General features: G+C 42.6%; 1 protein-coding gene across 7 annotated transcripts in view; it reads right to left on the minus strand.

Moving 5' to 3' along the window:
• KBTBD2 (kelch repeat and BTB domain containing 2) overlaps positions 1-27,475 on the minus strand; it is a 64,625-nt gene that overhangs the window by 19,050 nt on the left and 18,100 nt on the right. For 5 of the 7 annotated variants that reach the window (XM_068119587.2, XM_078779587.1, XM_078779588.1 and 2 more), the window contains one exon: positions 8,739-8,904. In XM_068119587.2, the coding sequence (XP_067975688.1) occupies positions 8,739-8,904 (166 nt within the window). Of the gene's footprint in view, positions 1-8,738; positions 8,905-11,892; positions 12,015-18,382; positions 18,654-27,475 lie in introns of those variants that run through there. The other 2 variants (XM_068119588.2, XM_068119589.2) reach the window with 2 other exon arrangements.

Below are 27,475 nucleotides of genomic sequence, written 5' to 3' on the forward strand. Positions count from 1 at the left end.
AGAGAGAGAGAGAGAGAGTCAATGTAGGCACGTGTTAGGTCCACATTGTCAAAGAACCAAGAGCCAGCACAACTGCGACCACCTGTGACCAAGAGCCCGGACGGACCAAGGCAGATAATCAATCTCTTCAAAATCCTCCAAGGGGGAGGGGGTATCTTGGAGGTGTCCTGGCTCCCGATTGGTGGAGCCCGTTACTCCGCCCATAAGCTCACCTCAGTAACTTTCACCCTGATTCGTCGGTTTCTGAACCTGGACACCATGGTGTCCCTTGGAGCCTGGTGCAATACCTGGTAAATTATCCCTTATGAATGGATGATCAATCTTTCCTTTTCCCAAAGACATACTAACCCGAAATAAGGGGAAGGGGCTAAGATAATGGTCTGCTACGAAATAACTATTCTAAGGGACCTGTATGTTGGTTGCCATTACTTTTTGGTGGCTTCTCAAAACCGCAACAATATATATGGGCGATGGTGGAGATGGGCGCTACGATGGGGGAGAGGTGTGGTTTGTCAAAGAGGGCCAAGTGGTAAGAGGTGGAAATAGGAGGAGGTGGAAAGCAAGAGGGCTGTCAGATGCTTGTGATTGGCAGGTGGTGGCAGACCTAAAGCCACAATTGGTATTCCCAGAGGAGATCTGTGTGACAAGGTTGCGGCCTGACATTTTCATTTGGTCAGGTGCAACAAGACAGCTCATCTTAGGGGAATTGTCGGTACCTTGGGAAGAGAACATGGAGGAGGTGCACGAGAAGAAGAGAGGAAAGTACAGTGAGCTGGAGGCAGAGTGCCGGGAGAAGGGTTGGTGAGTTTCGTGTCAGCCATTTGAGGTGGGGTGTGGAGGGTATATTGGTAATTCCTTTTCTGCATTTCTTGCTCGGCTGGGAGTGTGTGGGACAGAAAGAAGGAGGATGTGTGACAAGGTGGCCCAGGTTGCCTTCAAAGGCTCATTTTGGATATGGAGGAAGTTTATTGAGGCACGTCGAACGGTGTAGGTTGGTTGTGTGGGTTTTTTTTGTTTTTTTTGTAACTATTATCATTTCTTATTTTGTGTATATGAGTGAGTCAGTGGGTGAGGGTGTGTGTTTTTGCATGAATGAATTTTTGCATGAGTGTGTTTTTGTATGTTGAGTGGTGTATGTTGTCAGGGTAGGTGGTTGGTTGGTGGGGTGTGTGTGTGTGTGTGTGTGTGTGTGTGTGTGTGTGTGTGTGTGTGTGTGTACCCCGCCCACTTTGCATATAACGGGATGTTGAGATGATTTTATCACTCTTGAGGAAGATTAACGGAGGCGTGTGGCTTTGTCGCATGTTGTTAATCGAAACGTTGTCATTGTTTGTTCAATTAAAGGTTGGAGATCTTACCATGGAGTCATATATATATATATACACAAACATATATTTTAAAATATATATATATATTTCAAATATATATGTACCATGAAATGGGGTGAATAGGGACAGCAAGGTGAATAGGGACACAAACTGAAAAAAAAGTTCCGAAACTTTTTTCGCTGAAAATTGATAACCATACTGATTTGTTGATATTTGGTTGAAAGTGCTCTCTTGTTTTTTTTAAAAAGCAACTTATAGTCCCTATTAACCCCATATATGGGTTAAATAGGAATAAATACGATTTTTATGGCTGTCCCTATTCACCCCGTTTTACGGGTGAATAGGGACAGTCACTAATATAAAAAAATTATAATCAAGAAACAATCCTGAGTTTCCAACTTATTGCTAAATTGATAGCTCAGATGGATGCACATAATATGCACCCATAATATAAACCACGGTGCCAATGAAAACATATATGGGATAAAAAGTTTCTCCAAACTGTCCCTATTTCTTGATTATTATTTTTAGTGACTGTCCCTATTCACCCATAAAACGGAGTGAATAGGGACAGCCATAAAAATCCTATTTATTCCTATTTAACCCATATATGGGGTTAATAGGGACTATAAGTTGCTTTTTTTTTAAAACAAGAGAACACTTTCAACCCAAATATCAACAAATCAGTATAGTTATCAATTTTCAGCGAAAAAAGTTTCAGAACTTTTTTTCAGTTTGTGTCCCTATTCACCTTGCTGTCCCTATTCACCCCATTTCATGGTGTGTGTATAGTGTGTGTGTGTGTGTGTGTATATATATATATATATATATGTGAATGTGTGTGTTTGTGTGTGTGTGTGTGCGTGTGCGTGTGCGTGTATCTGTGTGTATACAGTCACGTGAAAAGGTAAGGACACCCCATGTAAAGTTTTGACTTTTTCAACATATTTCAACATACAGCTATTTGATCTTCATTTCAACAATATTGATAGATAAAGGTGATATAATATAACAAATATCATGAAACATTTACATTTTGTAGTCCATTGTATAATTTAAATAAACATAAATGCAAATTTGGCATGTGGAACAAGTAAGTACACCCTTGGCTCTAATAGGTGGTATTGCCCCCTTTGGCAGAAACAACCTCAAGTAGGCGTTTCTTATAACTGTCTACCAGTCTCTGACATCGACTGGGATAAATTTTTGCGCACTCCTCCATGCAGAATTCTTTCAGCTGTGCGATGTTTGAGGGGTTTCTTGCATGCACAGCTCGTTTCAAATCCCCCCCACAACATCTCAATGGGATTTAGATATAGGCTTTGACTTAGCCATTCCAGAACCCTCCATTTCTTTCTTTTCAGCCATTCCTTGGTGGATTTACTGGTATTTTTAGGGTCATTGTCATGTTGCAAGGTCCACCTTCGGTTGACCTTCAACTTTCCGACAGATGGCCTCACATTATCCTAAAGCACCCTCTGGTACAATGAAGAATTCATAGTGGATTCTATGATGGTGAGCTGCCCAGGCCCTGATGCAGCAAAGCTGCCCCAAACCATAATATTTCCACCACCATGCTTTACAGTTGGTATCAGGTTCTCGTGGTCAAATGCTGTCTTTGGTTTTCGCCAAACATGTCTTCTGGTACTGTGGCCAAATAGCTCTACCTTTGACTCATCTGTCCAGAGCACATTGTTCCAGAAGTGCTGGTCTTTGCCTAGGTGTTCATTGGCAAACTTTAGTCTTTCCCTGATGTTCTTTCTGGACAGCAAAGGTTTCCTCCTGGCACATGTCCCATGTAGATCAAATTTGTGCAGCCTCTTTCTAATGGTAGACTCGTGCACTTTGACATCAACAGTGGCAAGAGCTACCTGTAGGTCCCATGATGACATTCTGAGGTTCTTGGAGACTTCTTTCAGCATCTTGTGGTCTGCTCTCGGGATGAACTTGCTGGGGCGGCCTGGCCTGAACAAGTTGGCAGTTGTTTGGAATCTTTGCCACTTGTAGATGATCTTCCGGACAGTCGAATGATTGATTTAAAATAGTTTGGAGATCTTTTTAAACCCCTTCCCAGACTCGTAAGCATCTATAACCTTCTTTCTGAAGGCCTCAGAAAGCTCTTTTGATCTTGGCATTGTGACGCCGCACACTTCAACAACAAAGAGCAAACCAAACTAAATGTCTGAGGTTTAAATAAGACAGATTCCTCCAAGATCCTCTCTAACGATGTTCTAATCATTTGCATCTGAGCGGGTGCACCTGATTCTAATTTTAGCTATTTGAAATAGTGATAAATGTAGGGGTGTACTTACTTTTTCCACATGCGAAATTTGCATTTATGTTTATTTAAGTTATACAATGGATTACAAAATGTAAATGTTTCATGATATTTGTTATATTATATCACCTTTATCTATCAATATTGTTGAAATGAAGATCAAATAGTTGTATGTTAAAATATGTTGAAAAAGTCAAAACTTTACATGGGGTGTACTTAGTTTTTCACGTGACTGTATGTCTCTGCAAACGTATACCAATCAGAGCTGAGAATCTGGTCACATGACCGGGTGGTGTGATTACGTCTGATGTCATTATTCTGATGTATTACAGCAGTGCTGCAGCTGACTTTACACGCACCGCCATTTTGATTTATATGCCGTTCATGCCGAACATATCGTCGAACCTGTCATATATCACAATCGCCATGCTCTACCTTTACGTTTTTCATTCAGTGTGAAACACAAACAAACCAATTGTTAAAATGACCATCAAATATCGAAAGCATCGGCGTTACGTCTCTTCCAACAATACGGCACGTATAGGCATGAGACGTTATGACTCACTGTCCGCTTCGGACAAATTCAACCCAGGTTTCTTAATACAGTGGTATCGTTTCAGTAGTATCGTTTTCGTAGTAATAATAATATTACTAGCCGAAACCCGTGGAACATCCACAGAAGGGAGGATGTGGTGTATGGATAGAGTGTACCATTATGGATGGCATAGGGATTTGCTTGTCCGAGTAAGAGTTACGAAGAAAGATGAGAATGAAGAGTGCGTATATGAACAACGATCGCCGACACCGGCACAAATGCATGCTCTGGATTGTCCACTCAGTGGACGGCTTGCTTTCGCCTTCGCCTGTCCAATCAGCGGACGGCTTGCTTCGCCTTCGCCCAGCAGACGCCAATACGATGGCGTCATAAGATGGCGTCGTATCGGCAGTTAATCGGATGCTTTTGGGCCCCAACGTCGGCTAATTCAGATTTTTCGAGTATGGCTGTACGTGATAAACAAAGAGTGCGGTTCGTAGATCGTAAATCCATTAGTGCCGTGGGCATCGGGTCACTGGGTGCGGCGTAAAAGGGATAACAAAGTCGAGTCCTTACGCTATTATTATATAGACTAGCCGAAACCCATGGAACATCCACGGAAGGGAGGATGTGGTGTATGGATAGTGTACCATTATGGATGGCATAGGGGATTTCCTTGTCCGAGTAAGAGTTAGGAAGAAAGATGAGAATGAAGAGTGCGTATATGAACAACGTATTTATTGCAATCTACTTAAATGACAACGCTACGATATACTTTTGAAAATATCACGTACCGTCTCGAAGTCAATGCCATCCTTTTATCTCTTCGTATACAACTCACTGATTTCTACCTTATCGTGAACAGGGTAAATCCTACTTTGATAATCATGAATGGTGGCAGATGCAGGAGTTGGTGAAACGAAAGAGGGGGGGGGGGGCTGATCATGACCTAACCTACACCACATGGCCTACGCCATTTGTTGAGATCATGGCCACAATGGAAACACAACAACTGGATAGGTAGGGCCTAGGCCTACGCCTACCTTTCGTCACTCGGCGAAGTACACTTTGTTTTAAGCTTTCAGAAGCTGAAGCCTTGTTATTTATTGCTTTATATGATACTGATGGGCTGCTGATCGGTTTCACTTCGTTGTAATCACAGTATATGGAAGAAATTATGGTAAACCCACCTGATGAGGTTAGCGTACACCGCGATCGATGACACCGGCACAAATGCATGCTCAGGATTGTCCACTCAGTGGACGGCTTGCTTTGCCTTCACCCAGCAGACGCCAATACGATGGCGTCAAAAGATGGCGTCGTATCGGCCGTTAATCGGATGCTTTTGGGCCCCAACGTCGGCTAATTCAGATTTTTCGAGTGTGGCTGTACGTGATAAACAAAGAGCGCGGTTCGTAGATCGTAAATCCATTAGTGCCGTGGGCATCGGGTCACTGGGTGCGGCGTAAAAGGGATAACAAAGTCGAGTCCTTACGCTATTATTATATAGATAGTAAATATAACCATAACACTTTAATTCCACTCTTTTGTCATTCTCCCAGTTGTTGGTGAATCTTTCTTGATTTTTTTTTTTTATACATTTATTTTGTCTTTTTCTGCAATTGTTGAGGCTGTATTTGTTGCTGTTTCAATGTGGTGAGTGAGTTAGGGATATTTTGCAAGGTGGGTTAGGGATACTTTTAACCCCTCAGCCCAAATTGGGCTTAGCGGTATTGTCGGCACGGGCAACGTCCGGGCGTCCGTCAAATTTTGGTTTCCGTCAATTTCAAGCAGAACGGCTTTTCCGATTAAATCCATTTTTGCAGTGTGTGTTGGGGTTGAGTAGAGGAAGGTTCCTTTCGAAAATGGGCGCGCTGCGATTTTCAATATGGCCACGACGGCAGCCATCTTGAAATTGGTTTCCGTCAATTTCGAGCAGAAAGGCTTGGCCGATTAAATTAATTTTTGCAGTGTTTGTTGGGGTTGGGTTGAGGAAGGATCCTTTCGAAAATGGGCACGCTACGATTTTCAATATGGCCGCCACGGTAGCCATCTTTAAATTGGTTTCCGTCAATTTCGAGCAGAATGGCTTGTCCGATTAAATCCATGTTTGCAGTGTGTGTTGGGGTTGAGTAGAGGAAGGTGCCTTTCGAAAATGGGCGCGCTGCGATTTTCAATATGGCCGCCACGGCAGCCATCTTGAAATTGGTTTCCGTCAATTTCGAGCAGAATGGCTTGTCCGATTAAATCCATTTTTGCAGTGTGTGTTGGGGTTGAGTAGAGGAAGGTTCATGGGTGCGCTGCGATTTTCAATATGGCCGCCACGGCAGCCATCTTGAAATTGGTTTCCGTCAATTTCAAGCAGAACGGCTTGTCCGATTAAATCCATTTTTGCAGTGTGTGTTGGGGTTGAGTAGAGGAAGGCTCCTTTCGAAAATGGGTGCGCTGCGATGTTCAATTTGGCTGCCACAGCAGCCATCTTGAAATTGGTTTCCACTATGCATGGGCGGAGGGTTTACGCCCGCTTTGCGGTGCTATTTATTGAGGTTTGTTGTGTTCATGTTTGCTTTCAAATTGCATCTGATAGTCTGTTGAGCATTTCACATACTCAGCTAATCCTACACTCGTCGCTCTGTGTAACTGGTTGAGTTCCATCAGGCCGCTCCCTCCCTCTCGTCTTGGCAGGTACATTCTCGGGATGCACTGGTTTTTATAATACATTTTGTGGATAGTGAGGAGTTTTCTTGTTTGGATGTCTAACTTGTTGATTTCTGATTGGGCCCAGTTTATTATTCTGCAGCTATATTGGAACACCGGTACTGCAAGCTGGTTTATGGCTTTGGTTTTGTTTCTTGGGGAGAGGTATGTTTTCAGGATCAGCTTCGTTCTATGTTGATATTCTTTAGCGATTGTTTAGCTCATTTGTTTGTGTCATCTTTGGTGTCGCTCTTCTACTCCGAGGGATTTGTATGATGCTTCGTTTTCCAACTATCGTATTGTTGTTGCAAGGTCAATTTTTATGTTGTCTGTTTTTGTTGGTTTACCTTGTACCAATGTGCACCTGGCGCACTTGTCTAGTCCAATTCCAAATGTCCTTGGAAAACCGTTTTACTAGTTTTAGTTGTTCTGTCGATTTTTTTGTCATTTGGTGAGAAGAAGCTTTAAATTATCCATGTAGAGTAGATGTGTCACCTTTCCTATTTCTTTGGATGTTCGTCTATTGGTTGTTAGGGTGTATCCATGTTCTTGTACATTGATGAGGTTACTTAGTGGGTCCAGAGGAAGACAAAACAGAAGGGGGGAAAGACCATCTCCCTGGAAGATTCTACACTTTATCTTCACATCTGGTATGTGTGTGTGAGGCATGCTTTTAACGTCTATTAATTAATTACACACTGCTGTAAAGTACCTTTTAGCCCTTTAAACTGCTGAGATCGCTTTGACTTTGGAAGACCCATTCAGCCTCCCAAGATCCTTAAGACCCAAAAAACCCTAAAGACCACGAAGATCCAAATGACCCAGGATGACCCAAAAGTTCCCAAAGTCACAAAAGATCCCCCCCCCCCCCCACCCCCAGTACACCAGGCAGGTATGGTACATGGTGAGGACCAATGAAAATGTGGTCCAACATAAAATGTGGCCAGCACATAAAAATGTGGCAGATAATGATACTTTGGATAAATCACAATACTCCAGGCATGATTATTCCCTCCATAATTGACAGTCAGCGTTGTTGCTTCCTCTTTGAAAACCCTGTTCTGATAACTCTCAGAAACTGCAGGTTAGACTGTTTGACTGTCTAGTCTTGAAGCAATGGGTGCATGGAAAAGGCCGAAAATACCAAATGCCACTCCTCAAATCCTTATTTAATGAAGTACCTGATTATGATAACTACAGCAGAACCATTATTGATTACAAGACCTTTAGTGCTCAACTTCAGCACAGACAAAGCGAACTCAAACGGATCAGCAATTTCGACATCGGCAGCGCTTTGATTAATTGGTTGTCTGTTTTCATGTTTAATGATATACCATTTAAATTACATCTTGGAGGATATACCTTCCATATTATATCACCTGCTTTATTTTATAGAGCTGCATTTAATACGGGTATATATTTTGAGAGCAACTAAACACACTAACCGTTCAAAGCAGTCAATACACCTTCAATATCCCGGTTCAAGGTGTGTTCCACCGAATGCGTATGCTCAGCACCTATCGTGATAATAAATATGGATTATCGTTATCGCGATAGTAAATGTAAAGCACGATTATCGCCCAATCGCGATTATCACCCAGCGCTAGTCTAAACAACAACCTCCTTAGATGACCATCAGCACACGCGTGGCTATTTCTTACAAATGCTATGAATACTAAATGGCAAACAACGAGGAAGTGCCATTCACACTGGCAAACAGTGTCAGGCTACTGACAAGGAATTGCAAAAAAATTCAATGGAGAATTTTAAATTTTATTATTATATCTAATTTAATTATCTAATTTCAATTATGATTATTATTATTATTCTCCAAGCGGAAGACTTCCTGAAGAGACAGAATGTGAAGTTGCAATTTTGCAAGCAGCTGTAACCCACAAACCTGCAGGAAGCTTGCCGTCTCAAACAGCTGTTCCACATTGTACTCATCGAGCTGCAGCTGCCCCGTGTACGCGTATTGCACGATGGGACGCAGTGTGGCCGCTTCGACACCTTGGAGGCTTACGTGAGACTGCTTGCTCTCACTCAGGCCACTGGTAAACATGGCCCTAAGATCAGGGATCACAGTGGGAGAGAATGAGTAACTCAAATAGCAATTACAATTGCAACAGAACAAAGCAGTGAAAACAATTGGTCAGGCTTCACAAAGAGATATGCCAACAATGAACTAAGCCACAAAAATATCTTAATCCCCACCCAAGATAAACTTAGGTAGCCTAAAAAGAGAAGATTTTACACGTCTTTAGCAATACAGTAAAATGACAAAGGGATATGATATTTTAGCAGGAAATGGAAGCTGCATTTTCAAATGAAAAGACAGGTAAGGCCTTTTCTGATCTATTCCGTGAATGAGATTTTTGGGTGGTGCTACCTTCTCATCGATACATTTGGTGCTCTGAAAGCATTCATCTAAGAGTCGGCTATGATGTTCAGACTGGCATCACACGTAGACCAGGTACATTACAACTACCACCTCTCTAAAGGACATCAATGAGCAAACTGAGTTTTTACTCACGATTCGAGACATGATCTTGGTTTCCAGAATCTTAAGAGTCCAAATCCTTAATACTGCTGCCTTCAACTGTAATTTTACCTGAAACCTCTGGAATGCCATTCCCAGCATCCACAGAAGAATACGGCATCACCGAACTTTCACCAATTGTGATCACAAGCTCCTCAAATGTGTTTTGTCATATAAATTTACACCAAGATATTCAGACATTATATTTAATTAGTTTATTAATTTAACATTATATTTAATTTATTTATATGCTGAGTGGGTTCATCAAAAATGTCGTGGTCTGAGAGGGTCATTAACCAGGGTGGCAGCTACATTCAGGTGTAAGGTGTGCACAGAGGGAGCTGCAGATGGAGGAAATGTTGAGTTGGATCTTGGAGACGGCTTGAAGTTGGAAGGTGTGAAAACATTTTGCTACCTCGGAGACATGCTGAATGGAGAAGGTGGATCAACTCAACAACGAGTGAGATGCTGATGTACAAACTCAGAAACGGTTGCTAGAGTGAGATGTGCATGGAAGAAGTTTCGGGAACTGAGTGGCATGCTGATGAGGAGGGGAGTGTCGTTGAAGCTGAAGGGAAAGGTGTATGCTGCATGTGTGAGAAGTGTTATGATTTATGGGAGCGAGACATGGGTAATGAACGTAGAGCAGCAACGAAGGTTGGAAAGGGTGGAAATGTGAATGGTTCGATGGATGTGCGGAGTATCGTTGATAGAGAGGAAGACAAATGATGAATTGCGAAAAATGATGGGAATAGAGCCTGTGATTGATGCTGTGAAGAGGAACAGGTTGAGATGGTTTGGTCATGTGTTGAGGAAGGATGAAAGTGACTGGTTGAGAAGAGTGATGGAAATGAATGCAGAAGGAAGTAGAGGACGGGGAAGACCGAGAAAGACTTGGCGAAAGATGGTGGAAGAAGAAATGCGGGCAAGGGGGTTAACAAGGAGAGATGCAGAAAATAGGGCAAGATGGAGAAGATTGTCATGGGGCCTGCAAGGCTAACCCCACTCTAGCAGGGAAAATGGCCTTAAAATGCCTGTTGTTGTTGTTTGTTTTATTACCTCCGCCACCAGAGGTGGATGGAGGTTACGTTTTCACGCGTCTGTCTGTCTGTCTGTTTGTTTGTGAACAAGATATCTCAAAAAGTTGTGGATGGATTCGGACGAAATTTGGCAGAGAGGTAGCGCATGTAACAAGGACAAAATGATTAGATTTCGGTGAAGATCTGGATTTGGATCCGGCTACTAGAATTTTTAAAAGTGATTCTTCACTGGTGTTAGCTGGTGTTCGCTGGCTGTGAGCCTGGTGTTAGCTTAGTGGTTAGGGTGCCGGCTTGGGATCCTAGGCTCCTGGGTTCGAATCCCGGTCGATCGCTGAATTAAAGCCAGGGGGGTTGACTCAGCCTGTCATCCTTCCGAGGTCGGCAAATTGAGTACCAGTTCACTGGTAATTCCCTGTGTGTCGCAAGGGGTGACTAACAGGGTTGGCGGCAGGAAGGGCATCTGGCTATAAAACATTGCTTCAAAAAGGGGCCATGGTGCCCAAAAAAGGCCAACCCCTGCTCTGCAGGGGAAAATGGCCACGAAAGGTGAAAGGTGAACCAGTCACTTCACCATTGGGACAACAACAACATGCATTTTAAGGCCATTTTCCCTGCTAGAGCGGGGGTTAGCCTTGCGGTCCCCATGACAATCTTCTCCATCTTGCCCTATTTTCGGCATCTCTCCTTGTTAACCCCCTTGCCCGCATTTCTTCTTCCACCATCTTTCGCCAAGTCTTTCTCGGTCTTCCCCGTCCTCTACTTCCTTCTACATTCATTTCCATCACTCTTCTCAACCAGTCACTTTCATCCTTCCTCAACACATGACCAAACCATCTCAACCTGTTCCTCTTCACAGCATCAATCACAGGCTCTATTCCCATCATTTTTCGCAATTCATCATTTGTCTTCCTCTCTCTCAACGATACTCCGCACATCCATCGAACCATTCACATTTCCACCCTTTCCAACCTTCGTTGCTGCTCTACGTTCATTACCCATGTCTCGCTCCCATAAATCATAACACTTCTCACACATGCAGCATACACCTTTCCCTTCAGCTTCAACGACACTCCCCTCCTCATCAGCACACCACTCAGTTCCCGAAACTTCTTCCATGCACATCTCACTCCAGCAACCGTTGCCGAGTCTGATCCACCTTCTCCATTCAGCATGTCTCCGAGGTAGCAAAATGTTTTCACACCTTCCAGCTTCACGCCGTCTCCAAGATCCAACTCAACATTTCCTCCATGTGCAGCTCCTTCTGTGCACACCTTACATTTGAATGTAGCTGCCACACTGGTTAATGACCCTCTCAGACCACTACATTTTTGATGAACCCACTCAGCGCACATTGTACATTGAATGGAGTTCACTCCGACACCATTCCTGCACACAGCACAGGGCCACTTCCCAGTTCTTTCCACCTCACCACATGCTTTACCACTTGCCATCACCTTCGTCTTTCCGATATTCACCTTCAGACCTTTTTTCTCCATACATTCCTTCCACTTGTTCATCTTTTCCTTCAGTCCATCCATACTTTCTGCAATCAACACCAGATCATCTGCATACAACAACTGCCATGGTAAACCCTCCTTTACGTTCTGAGCCAGCACCTCCATCACAGCTACAAATAGTAGTGGACTTAGGACCGACCCCTGATGCACTCCCACCTTCACCTCAAACTCACCACTGTTCCCGTTCTTCATCCTTACAGCTGTGCGCGCTCTTTTGTACATTGCCATCACTACTCTGATCAACCATTCCTCCACTCCTAACCTCCTCATTGCCCATGTCAATACTTTGCGTGGAACCCTATCGAATGCTTTCTCCAGATCAACAAACCCAAGAAACAACTTCTTCCTCTTCTCCATGTACTTCTCCTGCAATTGCCTGACAATAAAAAGCGCGTCTGTCGTTCCTCTTCCTGGCATAAATCCAAACTGCATTTCGTCGATCTTCACTTTCTTCCTTATCCTCCTCTCCAACACCCTTTCCAATACCTTCATTCCATGCTCCAATAACTTTATCGCTCGGTACGAGCCACACTCTAGAGGGTCACCTTTCCCCTTGTATAGAGGGACGAGGGTACTCAGTTCCCAATCCACTGGTATGCGGCCTTCTTTCACCGCCAGATTACAGATCTCTGTCATTCTCTTCACACCCCAACTTCCTGCTGCCTTCAACATCTCTCCCACAACTCCCGTCGGCCCTCCCGCTTTTCTACTCTTCATTGCTTTTATCGCTTCCTCAATTTCCTTCTCAGTTATCTGCTCTGCCGGTCCTAAAACTGGGTTACTCTCTATGTTGCCATCCCATTCATTTTCTGTATTCAACAGCATTTCCATATATCTTTTCCATCTTCCTTTAATTCTATCTGGGTCCACAACGATTTGTCCCACTTCATCCTTCAAGCAACTCACCCCCATCACATCACACCTCTCTTTCGCTATCTGCTTTGCAATCCTGAATACTGCTCTCTGACCCTCTTCCAAATCTTTCACCATTGGGAGATAGGGCAAAAACGATACATAACAGGAAATCTCAAAAAGGTTTGGACGTATTTGGCCTTAAAATGGGTGGGTGTGACAAGGACGATTCGATTCGCTTTTGGTGAAGATCTGAATATGGATTCGGATATGAGAGTTATTTAATTTTTAAGTGATTCTTCACCATTGAGTGATAGGGCTAAAACCAACCTGTAGCAGGATATCTCAAAAAATTGTGGACGGATGATTTTGATTAAATGTGATCCTGTATTGTGATTTTATGGTCTACCCTGGGATACAAAATGTAAACTGTTCACCTGGCAGAGGTAGAATTTTGCATGGCCTGCTCTACAAGGGGATGTGGATCTACAAGGGGATGTGCAACGCACCTCCTGAGAAAGGGCAAGATAGCTATAACAAACACCTATTTTCAGCTTTGACTACAGCTTCTCAGAATTATGTTCATGGCTGCCATTTCTGGAATAAAAGAAAGTGTATTATTGTTTCATCAACATTTAGCATTGCTTTGTATGTATAACACTGTGCAACACTCGTACAGTCAGTCATGCTAATTACCACCCGATAATCGTTCTCCGATTTGACGGCAATCTTACTGTAATTCACCAAATGTCTGTCCGTCCGTTCGAAGGTACTGCAAAAACGGCTGAACCGATCGCAACGATATTTTGGGTGGGTATTCCTGGGACCCCTGGGAGTAAAATAGGCTATATTGTTTTTCCAAGTTTTCCAATTTTCCAGTTTTTCCAAATATGATGGAATAATATTTACCGATATGAACAGTGATGTGGCTTTTGTTGAAATTCTACGTACCAGGCGAGAGTAGATCGACTCCTGATGAAATCTTCCTATAGAAACGTGCGGCTCCGAAGTAACACGGCAGCATGTGCAAAGTGACTGAGAAACAGGTGTAGCGGCCGCTTCCGTGTTCGATTCGGCACGCACTCTTCACACATAAATGTGCGACTCAGAAAGACGTGTAGCGACCGTTTCCGTGTTACAGATTCGGCGCGCACTCTTCACACATAAACGTACAACTGAGAAAGACGTATAGCGGCCGCTTCCGTTTTACAGAAATCAATCTTTTTTTTAAATGGGCGCCATGTACTGTTTAGATTTTGATGATTTGCGTGTGATATGATTCAACGGATGTTTATATGAATCGTTTTTTTTTTTAAAGCCTTCTGATATTTTGCCTTTTCATTTGGGCCTCCCAATTGAAGCCCCGCCCATAGGGCGGGTACCGTTGCTCGTGTAACAAACATAGTCATGGACTGTCTTTAGCTATAACCAATCTCAATAATTGCACATCAGAACATTTATGTTCATTCAAATCTTTTCTTCTCCCACTGAGACCCACAATGCCCTCCTCACTGCGATAAATTTGGAATTTAAATACTTCTCCCACTGGACGAAAGGTAAGCCTGGTGTTGGCCGAACGGTTAAGGTGGCTGGCTTGAGATCTTAGGGTCTCGAGTTCAAGCCCTTGTCGTGCCGTTGAAATACCACCAGGTGGGTTGACTCAGCCTGTCATCCTTCCGAGGTCGGCAAAATGAGCACCAGCTGAATGGAAGCAGAGGGCACTGCATCAGCAGCACAGCCACGCTTCCAGAAACAATGCAACTGCAGCCACAGGCTGCATACGAAACAACAACTGGATACAAGGTAAAAAAAAAAATTGGCATTTTATTTACAGAAAAAAAAAATTACATGTTGGTTAGCAATTCCAAAACTACCTTTAAAGTTTAAAGGGTATATTATGATCAATAATATAAATATAAACAAAGTTTCTTCTAACAAGTTCCTCGATCTGATAACTTAGGATAAATCATCATGGCTGATGGATAAACCATCTGACTTAGGATAGATCATCAAACCCATAATGACAACGTGTGCAAGATCGTTTCAAAAAAAAAACTTGAGCTCTTGTCATAAATTTGCTTTATACTTTTCTTCATCTGTGTTTATTATTCCACATCGATTTTGTCTTAGTTGAACTGTGGTACTCTTAAATGGGGCAGGAAGGTCATGAAAAAAACTAATGGCTAGAATGTTATTAATCCAAAAAACAGGCAATGAGAATTATTCACAACTGGAATACATTCGTATTCCGATATTCAATCTCAATAAAATATTGTAAGAATGACTCATTGATACCTGTTTCATTTAGGCCTATTGATGTTTGAGCTGATAGGAAATGAGTTGCCACATGTGCTGACTAGATGTTTACGAGGAATAATGAATATCACAATTACTCCACAAGACAGGACAATTTTTATCATCCAACATTTAGAAAACCCCTTCGCAAATAGAATGTTTATTTTTCACGGCTCTAAGTCCTGGAATTCTTTGGAATTACATGTTAAATAAATGAACAGCTCGAACAGATTTCAACGCAAATTGATCTCTTGAGTTCACACAATTTAATTAATCAATGAGTTACAATTGCAATTGAAATGGTAATAGTTCACTTTACACCTCATATTGCACATGATGCATATTTATAATACACGACAACTACATTGTGTCAATTCATATACCTCGTACATAATCTAATAGGTATGTAGACCTTTTTAACCCCTTCTCTTTATTTTCCTTTCCTTCTCATCAGTCTCATTTCTATCTGTGTGTCTTTAATGATGGAGTTAAGATTTGTACCGGTGACCTAAATTCTACAAGGTTGCTTTTTATTAGGTTCCTGCACGTCATAATGTATGAAATGATCTGTTAAAATTATCTGTCTTTGTGTACCATTTGTTTGCATTTATACTGTTCTTTCCTCTATCACAGAAGGTGGACGGAGGTTATGTTTTCACCCCCATCTGTTAGTTTGTCTGTCAGTCTATATGAGCAGGATATCTCAAAAGGTTATGGACGGATTCGAACGAAGTTTGGTTGAGTTTGTGACAAGGACGAATTGATTCGATTTTGGTGAAGATCCAGATCCGGATGCAAGAATTTTTAAATTTCACTTGAAGTGATTCTTCACCATTGGGACATAGGGCCAAACACAATATACTGTATATCATGGCGTCTCAAAAAGTTGTGGACGAGTTATGACAAATCTAGGTGGATGAGTTTGGTTAGGTAACAGGAACAAGCCGATTAGATTTTGGTTTAGAACCGGATGTAGATCCGACCTATCAGTGCGATACAAAACACAAACTGTTCAGCCTGGTGGAGGGATACCCACTACCAAGTGCCGTTCTGGTTATTTATTTATTTTTTTGTTTTGTATACTGAATCGAGGCTCGTGAAAGAGCTAACATTTATTTCACAAACAAATCAACCAGACAAACAAAATATATAAAAAGAGGGAGCGGAAGACAAGATGGGGGGGAGAAGGGGAAGCACACAAACATAACATTTGAGAGCGGGGAGATGAGTGGGAGGGAGAGAGCTTGGGGGGAGGAGGCGTGGGAAGGGGGGGGGGGGGGGGAGAAGTATAAAACAAAAGGACACCAAGGACTTCCAGGACAGAAGTTGGTATTTCTAAAAAGTGGCTTTGGGGTGAAATTAGCGGGGGTAGAAAAGATCAAGGTTTTGGATGGGGGAAGATAAGAGATGGTGGTGAACAGTTGTTTTAAAGACCTGGAGGGATTGAAGAGAGTGAGGGAGTTTGTTCCAGAGGCGGGAGAAAAGAGGAATGAAGGAGTGAAGGTGAGCAGAGAGTCTTGATTTTGGCAGTTTAACCATAAGAGGGTTGCAGGCAGATCTTGTGCGACCTGTAGGAATATTTGGGGGACAGAGCCCAGAGAGAGCTGGGGGGGGGGGCAAGGCCAGAGAGGAGTCGATAGAAGATGGAAAGATCACCAACCTGCCTGCGGTGAGTGAGTGAAAGGCCCTTGGAGTTAGCTTCATCGCGGGAGATTCCAATGATTCTGAACGCTTTGGTTTCAACAGCGTGAAGACGAGCTAGGTGTGAGGCAGGAGCACCAGCCCAGAGGGGAGAGCAGTATTCCATTGAGCTGCGGATGAAAGCCTTGTATATGGTGAGGAGCTCAGGTGTGCCGAGGAAGGACTTCGCACGACGGAGGATGCCCAGTCGGCGACTGGCTTTGGAGGCCAGATTTGAAATGTGGTTTTCCGAGGAAAGATCATGGCAGATAGTGAGACCCAAAAGCTTGAGTGACAGAACTTCTTGGAGAAGATTATTCAGAAAGTGGATGGGAGGGTTGTCCAGTCGGTCTTTTCGGAGAGACATCGTAAGAGTGTGAGATTTGTCAGGATTGAAAGACATGTTCCACTTGTTTGCCCAGTCTGTGATTTTGTCCAGGTCTGCAGAGAGTGAGGAGGCTGCAGACTGCCGATCTGAGGGATGAGGAATGGAGCGACAGAGAGTAGAGTCATCAGCAAAGAGATAGAGAGGATTTTCAAGAGAGTCAGAGAGATCATTGATGAAGACCAGAAAAAGCATAGGGCCCAGAATACTGCCTTGGGGAACTCCAGCCTGAACAGGAAGAGGAGATGAGAGAAACCCATTCAGGGCCACACGTTGACTACAACTAGAGAGGAAGTCCGCCAGCCATGCGTGGAGATTTCCATGGATACCAAAGGAGGAGAGTTTGGTGAGCAGAGCGGGGTGCCAGACCGTATCGAATGCACGTGATATGTCAAGGGAGACAGCTCTAATTTCCTGTTTGGCATTGAGGACCTCCATCCATTGTTGAGAAAGCAGAAGCAGCATGTCCAGAGTCGAGTGACCAGGTCTGAAACCAAATTGATGATCAGAGATCAAGCCATTGGAGAAGAGGAAAGATTTCATATCTAATTTCATTTCATTTCATTCCATTTCATTGCATTTCATATCATATCTATTGGTTTCAATTCTGCAATATGAAAACATAGTGTCGCGTCAAGTTCCAGCTAATGCAGATGCTTTTGGCAAGAGCTCTTTGATCTCCATGAATGACCCAACAATCTCCTAATTCAATGTGTTTGGAACTTACAATACGATTTACCGATTTACAATCCCACAAGGATCGCTCAAATACAAAAAACAAAATTTGAAGGTTGACTACGTATGCGAAAGTAGAAGGTGGAAACAATGTCTCTTGGAAATAAAATGGTTTATTTAAAATGTATACGTGCATAAGGATGGATGAGACACTATATATATATATTGTTACGGACTGCGGATAAGGTGTTGATTTGCCGAGCGGATGGCGGCCACGGCCCGAACGATTAACAATTACTAAGACCCGATTCCTTAAACGTGGGCCAAATCGTGCCACAGGTTTTCAATGGGGAAAAGACAAAGGCGACACGGATGTGAAGAAGAGGAAGACAGAAGTAGGAAATACGAATATAATTTATTACTATTTACAGGACCAAAATAACCAAGGAAGAAGGAAAGATAATAAAATAAAGACAGAAGGAATCAAGGAGACACAGTGCAATGCTAGCTTACCTACTGTCTTAATTAACCCAGGACAGAACAAACAAAAGACAGACTCACACGGGGAATTGCAGAGTGGATTGGCTGGAAGGAGGCATGGGAAGGCCCAGGCCACTACAGGCGTCGAGGTCCCGCTCCAGGAGTCCACCCGCGTTCTTGGCGGGAAAGCCTTGGTGTGCAGCGGCGCGTCTCGTTCACCGCGAGCGGATGGGCGCGTCGCGCTGGACTCCGGGCTCTTCAGCTCCACTTTAATGCCACTTAACGCCACACTCAACTCGTCCTCCTCCAACGCCACTCTCTTTCTGCATCAACCCTTCCTCCTTCAGCAGCAACGGTACTTTCAGCCACCAACCACCAACCCCTCTCTCAAAAAGCTTGCTGTCTCTTCTTTCAGCCACCAACAAAACCAACTACTAACTACCGTCCTGACGCATGCGCACGCACCTTTTATCGCCCCCCCCCCCGGCGATCAAGCCGCCGGCCGCTAGGACACGCCCATCGGTGAGCTCGCCTCGGCCCTGATTGGTCGCGAGGGCTCACCGACCCCACCCTTAGAGGGGGCGTTGGCTAGACCACGCCTTGTCCCCGGCGCTGGGCCGACTCCTCCCACCTTTGGCTCCGAGACGACCTCGTGGCTAATGGAGTCTTGCAGCGAAAACAACAACCCACAGCTGCAGCAGAATTCAGCGAACCGCTCAATGCAGTTGGCAATTGAGGAAAGGGGAATGTGCAGGGAATCTACCTTGTCTGAATTCGGTGCAATGGAGTATTAATTAATGGAAGACAAATCCTTAGCCTAATACACAGAATAGGGAAATAACTACCAACAAGGAGGAAATCTATGATTGGCTAAATGTGATTGTTTATGACCTAATTACGGGACGCACTTTGACCTTTATACACAACTGGAGGAAGGAGGGCGATATTTTTACAATGTACTATACAATAAAAACACAATAAAAAAAACACCATTCTCATATCCACAACAATATATAACGGACCAGGTTAGGTGGGTTGACAACACAAACTTGTAAGCAAAAATGAAACTAAACTCTGCTAAGGCTCCAACAATACCAGACTCAAATGAGGCAAAAAACAAAGGGAGCAGGTGAGAACTTCATGCAAGCACGAGCTGGTATCAGGTCCACCCCGACCCATGCATGCTGGTGTTGTTCAGGACGAAGGCGAAAGGAAGCCAATAGATGAAGAGAGGAGGCTTCACTGTTCTCATCCCAACTCAACTGTGATCTAAAATTCTCTTCTCATGTGCAGATGTGGCATCTAAGCCCCAAGGATCACCCTCTGATATGTGGCTGGTCCATTGTTGCCCGTCCCTGCCCGTGAGTGGCATTGCCTTTTGGGCAGTCCCACCCCGCAGGGCGGACCTTTATACACAACTAGGGTTAGGGAGCCCCCGTACGGAGCCCCCGTAAAATTGTTCGCTTCCATAAAGGGCTCCACAACTCACTGCACTAGCTAAGGATCTTCTGGATGGCCTAATCTCTGGTTTACTTCATCTTTGGACTCACTTTGTCACTGGCTCTCATCATTTCACTACTGGCTTTCAAAGCAGACTGCATCAAGTCCTGTTGCTACACAATGCATTGACAAAGGAAAGTCCCCACCTGAACTCTTATCTTGTTTGTAAAAGTGTGTTCTGTCGCACCTAGCGTGGTTTATGTTTCGCTCTTTATTTATCATGTTGGTTGTTATCTCCATATGCGGATTATAGTAGGCGGGAGGAAGTTCTCCCAGAACTCAAAATCTCTACCTCCTTTTTCAGTGAAGGATCATTATTCATGAACCAGATTGTGAAACTTCATTCTCAAGGCTTTGTTCCATGTGCTCTTTTGGAATCCTCAGTGAACCTCTGACAGCCTCCACTTGAAGCTCACTGGTAGTGATATTCGCCGGAAAGCTTTTTAATTTGTAGGGATATTCCCCAGAATGATTTTTAAGTGCTCAATTAGGGTTTTCTTGATCATCCATGTTGTTCCGACTATCACTGGCACTATTTCAGCTTTCTTCAATTTCAAAGACCTCTGGACCTCATTTTTCAGATCCTGGTACTTGAGCGTTTTCTTCGTTTCTGAAGCATTTAGTCTAAAGTCATTGGGAAACGAAACCTCAATCAACTATGCCGTCTTTTCCTTTTTTTTGTTTGAGCACTATGTCCAGTCTCAATGCTCCACCTGCAATGTCCACACTTGATGGGATCATCTTATCATGCGTGAGCACTGTGTGTTCATTTTCAAGGATCGAATTTGATTTGTGTTTCCATGATTGTTCTGGGACCGGAAAATGGAAATGTTTACAGATGTGCCAGTGAATTACTCTGCAGACGCTGTCATGTCTTTCTGTGTACAACTGTTCTGACATGAGTGTTTTACATCCCGAAAGGTGGTGACTGGTACTTTCTGTTTCTACCGCACAAAACCTACATTTGTCCGATTGGCTCAATCCCACCATTTTCTTAAAGCCATTAGTGTAGTGTCCCTGGTCTTGTGCATTCATGATGACTCATTCGCCATCCCAATTAATTTAACCTCTTCTTAACCATTCCAATGAGACTTTCTTGTTGATCCCTGTTCTGTCAAGCTCTTTTTTGAATCATCCTGCTCTTTTGTCATTTCCCCATTTGTCAGAGTATATCTGCTGACATTTATTTTTGTAGTTTTCCTTTTTCTTCTTTGTGATCATCGGGACTGTATTTGTTTCTGTTTCATTTTCCGGTGTAGTATCCTGTACTTGCACCTGTTTTTGGAAGTTTGTTGATAAATGGATTAAGGATTCCTTTTCTGATTTGTTGTTTTCTTGCTCGTGTACAAATCTCATTGGATACTTTGTTGAGCTTTTCACATACTCCCTTAGTCCTACACATAGTCTGTTGAGCTTTTCACATACTCCACTAGATCTACACATAATCTGTTGAGCTTTTCACATACTCCCCTAGTCCTACACACGCTGTTCTGTGCACCTGGTTCAGCTCCATCAGATCGCCTCCTCTTTCTCGTCACGGCAAATAAAACCTCAGAATGCAATGGTTTTTGTAGAACAGTTTTTGAATAGTTTGAAGTTTCCTTGTTTTGGTGTCTAAGTTGTTGATCTCCGATCGTGGCCTGTTTATAATTGCACAGATATACTGGAATACTGGTACAGCAAGTTCATTTATAGCTTTGATTTTGTTCATTGGAGAGAGGGATGTCTTCAGAATTAGTCTTATTCTGCATAGGTACTCTTTGCTGATTATTTTACACATATTTTGTGTTTATCATTCTTCTATTCCGAGGTATTTGCAGGATGCTTCGTTTTCTAGTTTCTGTATTGTTGAATTTTCATCGATTGAGATTGTATTTCTCATCATGAGATTTCTCATCATTGTTGACAAGTTTGCGTATCCTCATTTCCCTCGTGTCTTTTGATTCACTTGGTTTGTTCCAAACTGCTTGTCTCGTCCCCTTTTTCCCCCCATATATATATATATATATTTTTTGTAATATTCAAATTTCAAATAAATCGATATAAATAAAACACAGTGTGTGTGTGTGTGTGTGTGTGTGTGTGTGTGTGTGTGTGTGTGTGTGTGTGCATGTGTGTGTGTGTATATGTTACCGATAGACTCCTAAACGGAGAGCCTCACGTGCTTGATATTTGGCATAGACATGGCCATTGAGCCTGGGAAGGACATGGCCTACCTAAAAATATTTGACGAGATCCATATTTTTTATTCATATTTACCTCAGTGCATTTCAGCGAGGAACATTATGGACGGAATCTCAGCCTGTGCCAGAGCAGCTTGCTGATTCGCTCAGAGTGATCACATGATGTTCCTTCCTCGCCACCAGACCATTGAACTGAAAATATATAGAATGACCATTGCCATTCACACCACATAGGTGGAGATGCAGATACCGGGCGCCATCTTGGTTGGCACTCGATGCTGGGCGATGGTGATTTCCGTCATGCGTTTGCACGTAATTCAGAGCGAAAAGCGATTGCGTTTTTTCACCTTTTGTGCGATCGTGTTGTGTGTCGATTTTTGTCGATTTTGTGCGATATGAATTAAACGTCTTTGAAACAGCTGTGAAACGTCTTTCCACAACCCTTCCGTAACCGATTGGAGCAGTTTATTGCCGCACAAAATGGCATTTTAACAGTTGTCTGGCTTTTAAAATCTGGGACACGTTCAAAACAAACGAGATCCGCGAAGCGATTTGATCGAGTCGTGCTAACCAAGATGGCGACACGGCAGCTACACTTTTCACGGAGTATGAGCGTTCTATATATTTTTAATTCAGTGCGCCAGACTCGCTCACGTACTTGATTTGTGGCATAGACATGGCCATTGGGCCTTCAAGGTGTAATTTGTGCGAGGCTTTTGTCCAGTGTGAGCTTGAGTCGAGAGGGCGAATGTACGGGTTGGGAATGTATGGGTCTCCCTTCCCCCACCCGGCAACGCCGGTACTGGAGGGCGTCACAGGATCGGTGAGTCTCCAAAATCCGCTTCGTGCTGTTGTTGCAAAGATGCAGGACGATATCGCGATTGTTGTGCTGCTCTCCTCCCATGAGAACTGCAACGTCATTATTGACTGGCCCTCCCCTTCCTCCCCTCCCCCCTCTCCCTCCCTCCCCTCCCCCCTCTCCCTCCCTCCCCCTTCCCCCTCCGTCCTCCCCTTCCCCTCCCCACTACCCCCTCCGTCCTCCCCTTCCCCCTCCACCGTACCCCCTCCCCTTCCCCCTCTCCCTCCCCTTCCCACCTCCCCCTCCCTTTCCCCCATCCCCTTCCCCCATCCCCCTCCCCCTCCCCTTCCCCCACCATAATTGTATCTAGCTTGGTACTCGGTTTTTAAAAAGGTTATAATGGTACTTTGTAATCGATAATCAGATTTAAAAGGCTTGGTACAAGCTTGGTACTGGGTGTAGTTTAAAAGTCTTGGTACTCAGTTTAAAAGGCAGAATGGTACCAAGATTGGACTCGGTTTAAAAAGGTGTAATGGCACCAAGATTGGACTCGGTTTAAAAAGGTGTAATGGCACCGAGATTGGACTCTGTTTAAAATGTATAATGGAACTGAGATTGGACTTGGTTTAAAAGATATAATGGTACCGAGATTGGGCAGGGTTTAAAAGATATGATGGTACTGAGATTGAACTCGGTTTAGAAGATATAATGGTACCTAGATTGGACTCGGTTTAGAAGATATAATGGTACCGAGATTGGACTCGGTTTAGAAGATATAATGGTACCGAGATTGGACTCAGTTTAAAAGATATAATGGTACCGAGATTGGACTCAGTTTAGAAAATATAATGGAACCGAGATTGGACTCGGTTTAAAAATATATAATGGTACCTAGATTGGACTCGGTTTAGAAAATATAATGGTACCCAGATTGGACTCGGTTTAAAAGATATAATGGCACCGAGATTGGACTCGGTATAAGAGATATAATGGTACCGAGATTGGACTCGGTTTAAAAGATACAATGGTACCAAGATTGGACTCGGCATAAAAGATATAATGGCACCGAAATTGGACTCGGTATAAGAGATATAATGGTACCGAGATTGGACTCGGTTTAAAAGATACAATGGTACCGAGATTGGACTCGGTATAAAAGATATAATGGCACCGAGATTGGACTCGGTATAAAAGATATAATGGTACCGAGATTGGACTAGGTTTAAAAGACAAAATGGTACCGAGATTGGACTACGTTAAAAAGATATAATGGTACCGAGATTGGACTCGGTATAAGAGATATAATGGCACCGAGATTGGACTCGGTTTAAAAGATAAAATGGTACCGAGATTGGACTACGTTTAAAAGATATAATGGCACCGAGATTGGACTCGGTATAAAAGATATAATGGCACCGAGATTGGACTCGGCTTAAAAGATACAATGGTACCGAGATTGGACTCGGTATAAAAGATATAATGGCACCGAGATTGGACTCGGTATAAAAGATATAATGGTACCGAGATTGGACTAGGTTTAAAAGACAAAATGGTACCGAGATTGGACTACGTTTAAAAGATATAATGGTACCGAGATTGGACTCGGTATAAAAGATATAATGGCACCGAGATTGGACTCGGTTTAAAAGATAAAATGGTACCGAGATTGGACTACGTTTAAAAGATATAATGGCATCGAGATTGGACTCGGTATAAAAGATATAATGGTACCGAGATTGGACTCGGTATAAGAGATATAATGGTACCGAGATTGGACTCGGTTTAAAAGATAAAATGGTACCGAGATTGGACTCGGCTTAAAAGATAAAATGGTACCGAGATTGGACTACGTTTAAAAGATATAATGGCACCGAGATTGGACTCGGTTTAAAAGATAAAATGGTACCGAGATTGGACTCGGCTTAAAAGATAAAATGGTACCGAGATTGGACAACGTTTAAAAGATATAATGGTACCGAGATTGGACTCGGTATAAGAGATATAATGGCACCGAGATTGGACTCGGTTTAAAAGATAAAATGGTACCGAGATTGGACTACGTTTAAAAGATATAATGGTACCGAGATTGGACTCGGTATAAAAGATATAATGGCACCGAGATTGGACTCGGCTTAAAAGACAAAATGGTACCGAGATTGGACTACGTTTAAAAGATGTAATGGTACCGAGATTGGACTCGGTATAAGAGATATAATGGCACCGAGATTGGACTCGGTTTAAAAGATAAAATGGTACCGAGATTGGACTACGTTTAAAAGATATAATGGCACCGAGATTGGACTCGGTATAAGAGATATAATGGTACCGAGATTGGACTCGGTTTAAAAGATAAAATGGTACCGAGATTGGACTACGTTTAAAAGATATAATGGTACAGAGATTGGACTCAGTATAAGAGATATAATGGTACCGAGATTGGACTCGGTATAAAAGATAAAATGGTACCGAGATTGGACTCGGTTTAAAAGATAAAATGGTACCGAGATTGGACCAGGTTTAAAAGATAAAATGGTACCGAGATTGGACTCGGCTTAAAAGATAAAATGGTACCGAGATTGGACTCGGTTTAAAAGATAAAATGGTACCGAGATTGGACTACGTTTAAAAGATACAATGGTACAGAGATTGGACTCGGTATAAGAGATATAATGGCACCGAGATTGGACTCGGTTTAAAAGATAAAATGGTACCGAGATTGGACTACGTTTAAAAGATATAATGGCACCGAGATTGGACTCGGTTTAAAAGATAAAATGGTACCGAGATTGGACTCGGCTTAAAAGATAAAATGGTACCGAGATTGGACTACGTTTAAAAGATATAATGGTACCGAGATTGGACTCGGTTTAAAAGATATAATGGTACCGAGATTGGACTCGGTTTAAAAGATAAAATGGTACCGAGATTGGACAACGTTTAAAAGATATAATGGCACCGAGATTGGACTCGGTTTAAAAGATATAATGGTACCGAGATTGGACTCGGTTTAAAAGATACAATGGTACCGAAATTGGACTCGGTATAAAAGATATAATGGTACCGAGATTGGACTTGGTTTAAAAGATATAATGGTACCGAGATTGGACTCGGTTTAAAAGATACAATGGTACAGAGATTGGACTCGGTATAAAAGATATAATGGCACCGAGATTGGACTCGGTACAAAAGATATAATGGTACCGAGATTGGACTCGGTATAAGAGATATAATGGTACCGAGATTGGACTCGGTTTAAAAGATATAATGGTACCGAGATTGGACTCGGTTTAAAAGGCATTATCGTACCTACATTGTTGGGCTCTACAATTCTTCATTATGGTACCTAACTTGAAATGGTTTAAAACGTATAATGGTCCCGGGATTGGACTCGGTATAAAAGATATAATGGTACCGAAATTGGACTCGGTATAAAAGATATAATGGTACCGAGATTGGACTCGGTTTAAAAGATATAATGGTACCGAGATTGGACTCGGTTTAAAAGATATAATGGCACCGAGATTGGACTCGGTATAAAAGATATAATGGCACCGAGATTGGACTCGGTACAAAAGATATAATGGTACCGAGATTGGACTCGGTATAAGAGATATAATGGTACCGAGATTGGACTCGGTTTAAAAGATATAATGGTACCGAGATTGGACTCGGTTTAAAAGGCATTATCGTACCTACATTGTTGGGCTCTACAATTCTTCATTATGGTACCTAACTTGAAATGGTTTAAAACGTATAATGGTCCCGGGATTGGACTCTGTTTAAAATGTATAATCGTACCTAGATTGGACTCGATTTAAAAGGACATTTCTATGGGTCTCTTGGCAATCTCTGTTTCTATTGATTTCTACAAGAACCAGTAGAGTTTCCAGGAGAAACCGAACCAGATTCGGTTGAAACCAATATAAATCATTAGATGTAACTGGTCTGAAACCCATAAAACCAATAGGAACCTTTAAGTTCAACTGGTCATGTATAAACCATTGGAGGTAAATGGTCTGAAAAGCCATAGACCAATCAAATGCATTAATTATATTTTGGTATAAATGAATGCAAAACACACAGTTAAATATTGAATTGAGTTATAGCCATGTTCTTTATAAGAGGGTGTCCCTGTAGAGTCTTTGTTGTGTATGTGAATGCAAGTTGCGGTGTTGTTTTTCTTCAAGTTATTTGAAAAACGGCACATTTATGGCAGTCAATTAACTGGTTCCATATCTGGAGCTGGTCTCATAGGATTTTCATATCAGCTCACTGAAATCAACCAACAACTATGTTTGAGATCAGCATTGGCCAAAAGGTCAACATAGGCCAACAGGTCAACAACCTTTTCAAATGTTTAAAATCTTCAATTTTCATCCGATTGCCTTGAAATTTAAATCGGATTTCATATCAGCTAACTCAAATCAACCAACAACTATTTATGAGATCAACATAGGCCAAAGGTCAATAACCTTTTTTAATTTCCAAAATCCATAATTTTCATCCAAATTACTTGAAATTTGAATAGGATTTTCGTGTCATTTTACTGAAATCAACCAACAACTAATTTTGAGGTCAACATAGGCCAAAAGGTTAACAACGTTTTCGAATTTCTAAAATCCTCAATTTTCCTCATTGTTTTGCCTTCACATTTTGCCTTCGTTTATGCATGAAACATTTTCATAAACACAC

This window comes from Myxine glutinosa, chromosome 6 (assembly GCF_964187855.1).
Source record: "Myxine glutinosa chromosome 6, kmMyxGlut1.1, whole genome shotgun sequence".
Classification (NCBI taxonomy): Eukaryota; Metazoa; Chordata; class Myxini; order Myxiniformes; family Myxinidae; genus Myxine; species Myxine glutinosa.